Source organism: Perca fluviatilis, chromosome 7 (assembly GCF_010015445.1).
Source record: "Perca fluviatilis chromosome 7, GENO_Pfluv_1.0, whole genome shotgun sequence".
NCBI classification, from domain to species: Eukaryota; Metazoa; Chordata; class Actinopteri; order Perciformes; family Percidae; genus Perca; species Perca fluviatilis.
Genome location: NC_053118.1, coordinates 39,780,987 through 39,790,986, shown reverse-complemented (window position 1 = coordinate 39,790,986; position 10,000 = coordinate 39,780,987). Strand labels below are relative to the sequence as shown.

The 10,000-nt window shown below is 40.1% G+C and overlaps 1 protein-coding gene across 1 annotated transcript in view; it reads right to left on the bottom strand.

The window, feature by feature from the left end:
* Positions 1-9,751, bottom strand: part of LOC120562494 (immunoglobulin superfamily DCC subclass member 3-like) — a 22,652-nt gene extending 12,901 nt beyond the window's left edge. The window contains exons 1-7 of the mRNA XM_039806203.1: positions 9,632-9,751; positions 8,840-8,885; positions 6,670-6,975; positions 5,810-5,954; positions 5,551-5,681; positions 3,477-3,614; positions 2,206-2,364 (exon numbers count right to left, since the gene is read on the bottom strand). Coding sequence (XP_039662137.1) covers positions 2,206-2,364; positions 3,477-3,614; positions 5,551-5,681; positions 5,810-5,954; positions 6,670-6,975; positions 8,840-8,885; positions 9,632-9,751 — 1,045 coding nt within the window. The remainder of the gene's footprint in view (positions 1-2,205; positions 2,365-3,476; positions 3,615-5,550; positions 5,682-5,809; positions 5,955-6,669; positions 6,976-8,839; positions 8,886-9,631) is intronic.
* Between the last annotated feature and the right edge of the window lie 249 nt (positions 9,752-10,000).

The window sequence follows — 10,000 nt, the reverse complement described above, 5'->3', positions numbered from 1 at the left end:
ACACACACACACACACACACACACACACATACACACACACACACTTCATGTGTGTTTACACACTCAAATTCAAGTTCACTAGTCAAACATCTGCTCAGACTACAGACTATATATATATATACAAACAAAATAATATATATATATATATTATTTTGTTTGCACCATCCAATGAGACTCGGCAGTAAATAAATAAAATAATTCCTTTTCTGATCCCCCCCCCCATCCAGTCTTGTTTCTGCACTAATTTGTGCTAAATTAGCTGGTATCTTAATGAGCACATTTTTTGATGCACTGAAAAAATATCATGTACACACACACACAAACACACACACACACACACACACACACACACACACACACACACACACACACACACACACACACACACACACACACACACACACACACACACAAAGACACACACACCTTTGTTTACCTTATTTAGGATATTTGCATTGATGAATTGGCCAACATGCGTTCTAGAGCGATGTGTGAAGAGATAATTTGGCGCTAAAGCTGAAAACGTTGATGTGTGTACGACTTGTTTTGGAGCTTGAAAAGAGTTTACCCAAGTCTTCGGTTATACAGTACAGGCCAAAAGTTTGGACACACCTTCTCATTCAATGTGTTTCTTTATTTTCATGACTATTTACATTGTAGATTCTCACTGAAGGCATCAAAACTATGAATGAACACATCTGGAATTATGTACTTAACAAAAAAGTGTGAAATAACTGAAAACATGTCTTATATTTTAGATTCCTCAAAGTAGCCACCCTTTGCTTTTTTTGATAACTCTGCAAACCCTTGGTGTTCTCTCAATGAGCTTCATGAGGTAGTCACCTGAAATGGTTTTACCTTCACAGGTGTGCTTTGTCAGGGTTCATTAGTGGAAGTTTTTCCCTTATTAATAAAAAAGCAAAGGGTGGCTACTTTGAGGAATCTAAAATATAAGACATGTTTTCAGTTATTTCACACTTTTTTGTTAAAGTGATGGTTGGGAGTAATTTCACCCTAGGGTCCTTTGCACCATGATCTCGAGCCAAACACCCCCCCAGAAGCTTTTTTCACCTGGGTCTAACATTGGGAGCGTTAGCATAGCGTAGCGTTATCATCTGAATAGCTTAGCGCAGGGGCTAATGGATCCGAAGTGTCTCTTAACATTACCCCACTAATAATGCCCGAAATGATACCAAACAAATAGATTATGCACTCATAAAACGATGGATTGTAAAGTTTGTAAGTACACCAGAAGTTTATGAACACTTGCCTGCTGGCTTCTGCTCTCTGCTGTTGCTGCTGTTACTACCGGGCAGTAAGAGTGCTTAGGGACATCTACAAATTACAATACCGAAAAGAGATGCAACAAAAATATTTATTAATTTAATGATTAAATAAGGTAATGTCTCCAAACTTACCTCAGTTATTACTTGTCTCCTGCTAGTTATTCTACAGTACTTACTTTAAAAAATAAGTTAAATTAATAAATATTTTTGTTGCATCTCTTTTCAGTGTTGTAATTTGTAGACGTCCCTAAGCACTCGTCTTACAGCAGCAACAACAACAGCAGAGAGCAGAAGCCAGCAGGCAAGTGTTATTTACATAAACTTCTGGTGTACTTACAAACTTTACAATCCATCGTTTTATGAGAGCATAACCTATATATACTAGTGTAGACCTTTGGTATCATTTCGGGCATTATTAGTGGGGTAATGTTAAGAGACACTTCGGATCCATTAGCCTCTGCGCTAAGCTATTCAGCGGCTAACGCTACTCTACGCTAACTCTCCCAATGTTAGACCCAGGTGAAAAAAGCTTCTGGGGGGGTGTTTGGCTCGAGGTCATGGTGCAAAGGACCCTAGGGTAAATTACTCCGAACCATCACTTTAAGTACATAATAATATAATAATAGTTTTGATGCCTTCAGTGAGAATCTACAATGTAAATAGTCATGAAAATAAAGAAACACATTGAATGAGAAGGTGTGTCCAATCATTTGGCCTGTACTGTATTTTTTTTAAAATAGGAAATAAATGTCTGAAATTAAATGTTGTAAAATCGCTATTTGAGTAGAAGTTTAGTCAAACATCGTGACCTTTTCTGGTTTAGATATGAGGTCGTATTTCCTGCCACCAGGCGCTAAACTTAGGAAATGCTTTTGTGGGTCGTAAAGGGGGGGGGTATACTTGTGTATCGGTGCTGTACCTTGTACTACGAGGCGTCCCAGCGCCGTTCTCCTGGATCTACTTCCTGGTCTGTTGGCTGAACAGACGTAAACTCCTGAATGCTTCAGCGTGGCGTCGGAGATCATCAGGTTTCCTGTTCCCAGCACGGCGATCCCCTCCACGCCGATGGACCGCCCGTCTGGAACACATTAGGAGCCATTCTTTCACCATGTAGTCACCAAGTAAATACTGGACCCAGTCATCAACCAGACACATTTCTCCAGAACATTCTGACACCAACATGAGAGGTTTCAGACGGACACATCAGGAGGAAATGAACTTTTGTTCCAGACCAGTTTCTCACAGACACTAACTAACGGTAGCTCAGGTCCACCAACGCCCCAACAGAACTAACTAACTCAACAAAACTAGGGATGCACCGAATCCAGATTTTTGGGGTTGGGCTGAATCCTGAACCCCCTGGTTGAGATTGTGCTGACTCCTCCTCCCATCCTCAGTCCATGAACCCAGTAAACACATGAATGAAGTAAACAGGGACTGTCCTTCCTTTGCTGTACCTGAAGTTGCTGCATTCTGGCTGCTGTCTGGAGATTCGTACACAACTCGTATTCTTTCTTTCGACCAGATGTTGTAACAGCGGCCATGTTGTGTATAGTTTAGGGTCCTCGCCACCACCAGACCAATCAGCATTGAACAGATTGAACATGTAGCTGGACTTGAACGGCCTTCTTTTGACTGAAAGTTCTGCCAAACTACAACTTGTTCTGCTCACCAGATCCATGTCCACTTCCTCACAGCCTGCTGCATTGAACGCTCCACCTACGGAAACACCTTCCCTTAATCAACGGCGCCGTCACTATGGCGACCAGCATAGCGCGTCGAGTGCAAGTGTAGGGTTCGGTTCCCTGGGAACAAATTCTAAGGTTCAGCAGAAACCCAACCCCGTCAAAAAGCCCAATATTCAGCCCAATCAGAAGCCCAATCCTGGATTCAGTGCATCCCTGAACAGAACTAAAGTTCAATTAACTTAACAGAACTAATTATTTGCAAACGCGGTAAAATAAAACCAATGTTCCTGATGATAAATATATCTTTTAGCTGATGTGTAAATATTATGTTTTAGCAAAAGAAAACAATAAATTATACAAATATGACTTTTCATTATCCACACAACGTTTAAACGAGGCCACGGCTGTTTAGGAGACAGGACCTGTGGACCGTTTGATACCGTTGGCGCTGCATTACATGAGTAATAAACTGTAGTCAGAGAGCGTCTTTGAAGATGGTTACCGAGGCGACTCCAGGACACGATGGGGCGGGGGTTTCCCGTGGCGATGCACTCCAAGATGGCCGTCTGGTGGACATTGATGGTGAGGTTCTGCGGGCCGGACAGGATGACGGGTTCTCGGTACGTCCGGGATCCTGCAACTGGACCAGAACCACAAAAACACAGCGTCAGAAACACAGAGAGACTAACTAAGTACATTTACTGCAGTACTGTCTGTACTTGAGTCCAAATGTGGAGGTCTGGTTGGTGTGTCAGAGCCTTTACTGCCTGATAACTTCTGCAGTCCTGTGTCTGTTGTTGTGTTGATGGAGCAGCTACGATGTTAGCACAGGCCTGATAGAACCAAACTCCATCCAGAAAACAAGCATTTTAAAAGTTGTTTGCTTGTCGTCTTGCAGACAGTACAAGTATTCAGATCTTTTACTCCAGTACTGTCCTGAGTCCAAATGTTGAGGTACTTGTACTTTACTTTAGTCTTTTCTTTTCATGCTACTTTCTACTTCTACTCCGCTACATTTCAGAGAGAAATATTGTACTTTTTACTCCACTATATTCATCTGTTCCAGCTTTAGTTACTAGTTACTTTAGTTACTAGTTACTTTAGTTACTCCACTATATTCATCTGTTACAGCTTTAGTTACTAGTTACTTTAGTTACTTCACTCCATTCACCTCTTACAGCTTAAGTTACTAGTTACTTTAGTTACTCCACTACATTCATATGTTACAGCTTTAGTTACTAGTTACTTTAGTTACTTCACTACATTCATCTGTTACAGCTTAAGTTACTAGTTACTTTAGTTACTCCACTACATTCATATGTTACAGCTTTAGGTACTAGTTACTTTAGTTACTAGTTACTTTAGTTACTCCACTACATTCATATGTTACAGCTTTAGTTACTAGTTACTTTAGTTACTAGTTACTTTAGTTACTCCACTACATTCATATGTTACAGCTTTAGTTACTAGTTACTTTAGTTACTCCACTACATTCATATGTTACAGCTTTAGTTACTAGTTACTTTAGTTACTCCGCTACATTCATCTGTTCCAGCTTTAGTTACTAGTTACTTTAGTTACTCCACTACATTCATCTGTTACAGCTTTAGTTACTAGTTACTTTTTACTCCCACACATATGTTACACTATTACAGTTACACTTCTAGTTACTCCACTATGTTCCCTCTTTAGTTACTCCACTACATTCATATGTTACAGCTTTAACTAGTTACTTTAGTTACACTACATTCATATGTTACAGCTTTAGTTACTAGTTACTTTAGTTACTAGTTACTTTAGTTACTCCACTACATTCATCTGTTCCAGCTTAGTTACTAGTTACTTTAGTTACTCCACTACATTCATATGTTACAGCTTTAGTTACTAGTTACTATTTTCCGTACATTCATCTGTTCCAGCTTTAGTTACTAGTTACTTTAGTTACTAGTTACTTTAGTTACTCCACTACATTCATATGTTACAGCTTTAGTTACTAGTTACTTTAGTTACTAGTTACTTTAGTTACTCCACTACATTCATCTGTTCCAGCTTTAGTTACTAGTTACTTTAGTTACTCCTCTACATTCATCTGTTACAGCTTTAGTTACTAGTTACTTTAGTTACTCCGCTACATTCATCTGTTACAGCTTTAGTTACTAGTTACTTTAGTTACTCCGCTACGTTCATCTGTTACAGCTTTAGTTACTAGTTACTTTAGTTACTCCGCTACATTCATCTGTTACAGCTTTAGTTACTAGTTACTTTAGTTACTCCGCTACATTCATCTGTTACAGCTTTAGTTACTAGTTACTTTAGTTACTCCGCTACGTTCATCTGTTACAGCTTTAGTTACTAGTTACTTTAGTTACTCCACTTCATCTGCAGCTTATTATAGTTACTTAGTTACTCCGCTACGTTCATCTGTTACAGCTTTAGTTACTAGTTACTTTAGTTACTCCACTACATTCATCTGTTCCAGCTTTAGTTACTAGTTACTTTAGTTACTCCGCTACATTCATCTGTTACAGCTTTAGTTACTAGTTAGTTTAGTTACTAGTTACTAAATCCTTTCTTACCGGTGACGGACAGCGTTGCCTCCCGGCTGTACCGAGTGTTGGCGATGTTGGAGGCGACGCAGCGGAACAAACCGCTGTCTGTCTTCCGGACGGCGGTGATCTGCAGCACGCCGTTAGGCAGCAGCGTGTACCTGAACAACAAGAACACGTTAACAAAGTACACTTTAAATATTGAAGAAGTCAGTGTGGACCAGTACAACCTAAAGTACACGTTATATATGAAGTAGCTTACGTTCAAACGCCCTAAGGAGAAACGTACCTGGGGTCTTCGGTGCTCAGCGGGAGTCGGTCTCTCTGCCAGGTGATGTTTGCTTCTGGGATTCCGTTTACCTGACAGGTGAGTCTGGCCACGCCCCCTTCATCCACTGTGACGGACTCTGGGTGGGACAGGAACTTAGGGAGGGCTGGGGGAGGGGCGAGGAGGGGGGGCAGACTGATGAGTAACAGTGGGTGGGATTGACACTTTACTGTTTTAATATATTATATAAATATTTTATATACAGTACAGGCCAAAAGTTTGGACACACCTTCTCATTCAATGTGTTTCCTTTTTATTTTCATGACTATTTACATTGTAGATTCTCACTGAAGGCATCAAAACTATGAATGAACACATATGGAATTATGTACTTAACAAAAAAGTGTGAAATAACTGAAAACATGTCTTATATTTTAGATTCCTCAAAGTAGCCACCCTTTGCTTTTTTATTAATAAGGGAAAAACTTCCACTAATGAACCCTGACAAAGCACACCTGTGAAGGTAAAACCATTTCAGGTAACTACCTCATGAAGCTCATTGAGAGAACACCAAGGGTTTGCAGAGTTATCAAAAAGCAAAGGGTGGCTACTTTGAAGAATCTAAAATATAAGACATGTTTTTTCTTACTATATAATTCCATATGTGTTCATTCATAGTTTTGAGCCTTCAGTGAGCATCTACAATAATCGTAAATGAAAAAAAAAAATAGATCAGCAAACTTAAGTAATTCCTCTATTTAGAAAGAAGTTTCAACTTTCAGGTCTCTTCAGGTTGTTAGCATGATGTTAGCATGTTGTTGGCATGTTAGCGTGTTGTAAGCATGTTGTTAGCATGTTGTTAGCGTGTAGCTGTGACTCACAAGCGATCTGTATGCGGGCCTTGCGGCTGACGAGGCGCCCGTAGCGGTTCTGCGCGGCGCAGTCGTACTCGCCGGCGTCCGTCTCGTTGCTGTCGCGTCTCTTGGAGAAGTTCCTGATGAGCAGCGTTCCATTGGCCAGCACCGTCGCCATGGTGCCCGTCGGCACGGGGACGCCGTTCCGTCTCCAGGTGATGGAGATCGGCCCCTCCCCCTCCACCTGGCAGTCCAGCAGCAGGGGGCGGTCCCTTGCTGCGATGACATCACTGGGCTCTAGGAGGAAGGCAAGCTCCGAGGCTCCGCCCACACCTGAGGGGAGAGGGTGGCGGGGAGACATCAGTGTTTACACCTGGACACGGTTTTACCTTTTATAACTTTAAACATGAGCACTGTAATCGATAAAGTGACACAAACGTGTCCAAAAAACATAAAAAATTTCGGAAAAGGTGATGACAACCTGAAACGGCTTGAACAATGTTTAGAAAAGTGACAAACTTTAAAAAACATTGAAAAATTGCCAAAAAACCTGCCAAATCTGTTTACACCTGGACATGGTTTTACGTTTTGTAACAGGTGTCTGCCACTTTGAACAAGAGCATTGTAACTCTCGTCTAAAAGTCCTGTTTTTCAAAAAGTAACAAAAAAATGTTTAGCCAGGAGGACAACAAAAGGGTTAAAAAAGCAGCACACATGGACAAAAGAAAAAAACGAGATAAATGTCCAGTGTTTCCACCTGGACACGGTTTTACATTATAAACAGGTTTTAGTCACTTTTTCTTAATGTTTTTGTGGCTTTTTTTGACCTATTGTCCTTTTTTCAATTGACTTTTATTCAAAAAAAATGGGACACAAATATTGGAACAAAAGCTCCAAACAAACATGGACTTAAGCGACACTTCAAAGTACTGAACAAGAACGCTGTAACCGAAGACTGCAAATTCAGCTTCCGTTTTAAAAAGATTCAGAAAAAGTGATGAAAACATTGATATCACCAACATTTAGCAGCAGTTAGAGTCCACTAAAAATTCTGTTGTTGTTGCGGACAGACTCAGATAATTAGTCTAAGTGTCTGACAACATTATGGGATGGATCCCTACAGAGATAGACCTTTTAGTTAAAGAGTAAGATCCTTTTAGTTTAACATGAAACAGCCCCGAAATCACCATCACCAAACTCACCAGACTCCATAAAAATAATCAGGACTTTTATCATCGTAAAACACACTTCATTCAAAGTGGACAGAAACTAAATAAAACTATCAAAAGCGGTCTTGGTTCATCTTTATAAAAGTCCTGATTATTTACATGGAGTCTGGTGGAGATATGCTGTCTCTATACACGCTAAAAGTCCTGATTATTTACATGGAGTCTGGTGGAGATATGCTGTCTCTATACACGCTAAAAGTCCTGATTATTTACATGGAGTCTGGTGGAGATATGCTGGCTCTATACACGCTAAAAGTCCTGATTATTTACATGGAGTCTGGTGGAGATATGCTGTCTCTATACACGCTAAAAGTCCTGATTATTTACATGGAGTCTGGTGGAGATATGCTGGCTCTATACACGCTAAAAGTCCTGATTATTTACATGGAGTCTGGTGGAGATATGCTGGCTCTATACACGCTAAAAGTCCTGATTATTTACATGGAGTCTGGTGGAGATATGCTGGCTCTATACACGCTAAAAGTCCTGATTATTTACATGGAGTCTGGTGGAGATATGCTGTCTCTTTACACGCTAAAAGTCCTGATTATTTACATGGAGTCTGGTGGAGATATGCTGGCTCTATACACTCTAAAAGTCCTGATTATTTACATGGAGTCTGGTGGAGATATGCTGGCTCTATACACGCTAAAAGTCCTGATTATTTACATGGAGTCTGGTGGAGATGTGCTCGCTCTATACACGCTAAAAGTTCTGATTATTTACATGGAGTCTGGTGGGTTTGCTGATAGTGTTTTCGGGGCTGTAAACTAAAAAGATCTTACTGGACCAGTTTCAGAGATTGTTGTACCCATTAGACACATAGAGACAGAAACATGAAAACAAAGAGTCCAAGGTGAAATCAAACATAAAGAAGCTGTTTAAAACACATAATTACACATTCATATATTTCCTGATCCAGCTTAGAGTTATACAGTTTCTGATAAACTTCATTAAAAAATACTTACAGATGGTCAGGTGGTGATGAAGGTGGTGATGATGATGATGATGAAGCTGTTGATGATCAATAACACATATGCATTATCTATTCACTGTTGGAAACAGAAAATATGAACAAATGTACCAACGATATCACCCAACTGGAACCCTCCTGTTGTCTCCGGGTCAAATTTGACCCATTTTCAAATTCTCTAATTCAGAAATATGGGTTTCTTTTTAACCAAATTACCCAGAAATAACACGACGGTTCCCTACAACCGTCTTCGCAAGTATATCACTACTTTCATTGAATTTTGAGTGTTTCATTTTAATTTTATAGCATTTGAAAAACAGCAGTCTCTGATTGTCCACCAATTTATGTTCCTCTCATATTAGTCAAAATAATTCATTATTTCAGCTTTTTTACTTTAAGTATAATTTCATATAAACCAGGTTTATTGACCATGAATTCCAAAACTACGCGTAAAACTATAGTGGTTAGAAGTTGGTGTTAGAGGTAGTAAGAAAAATGTGTCAGATGTCGGAAAGATACAAAAACATTCGAAAAAATGTCACAAAAACGGGACCAAAAATGTCACAAAAGTGTCAAAGTCAACGAAAAAAGTGTCAAAAAAGTCCATTTTCTATTTTGACCCTATAAGACATTGGCAGAAGGAAGACAACCCAAAGGTTAAACCCACTGATGTTCTTCACAAGTTGTTGTGATTTTAAGAGTCTGTCCTCCAACATTTAGTGTTTTATTGTTGCAGAGATTATGACTTTATATCCCATTTATAGAGACAAACTATTTATTTATTCACTTTCTTCTGGACAGAAACCTGACTGGTCTTTTCATGATTAATGCATGAAGAGTCTGACTCCATCATCACCGTCTCCTCCTCCTCTGCATCTCTTTCACACTTGAACTTGGTCGAGGTCATTTTCCCAGGACCCCCTCCCTAACCCCCAGTCAGTCCCCCCACACCCCAATGTCCTCCATCTTGCTCCAGCTGGTCCTTGGACTCTCGGTGACGTCTGGACCTTCTGTCCCTCAGAAACCTCCTCCTCCCTCTCTCTCTCTATAGTCTGAATGACAACAATAATCAAGACTAAAGTGTGAAGCCAGACACAACAGCCCCCCGTCTCAGACCCCCCAAACACAACACACCCCTCCTCCCCACAAAAAAACA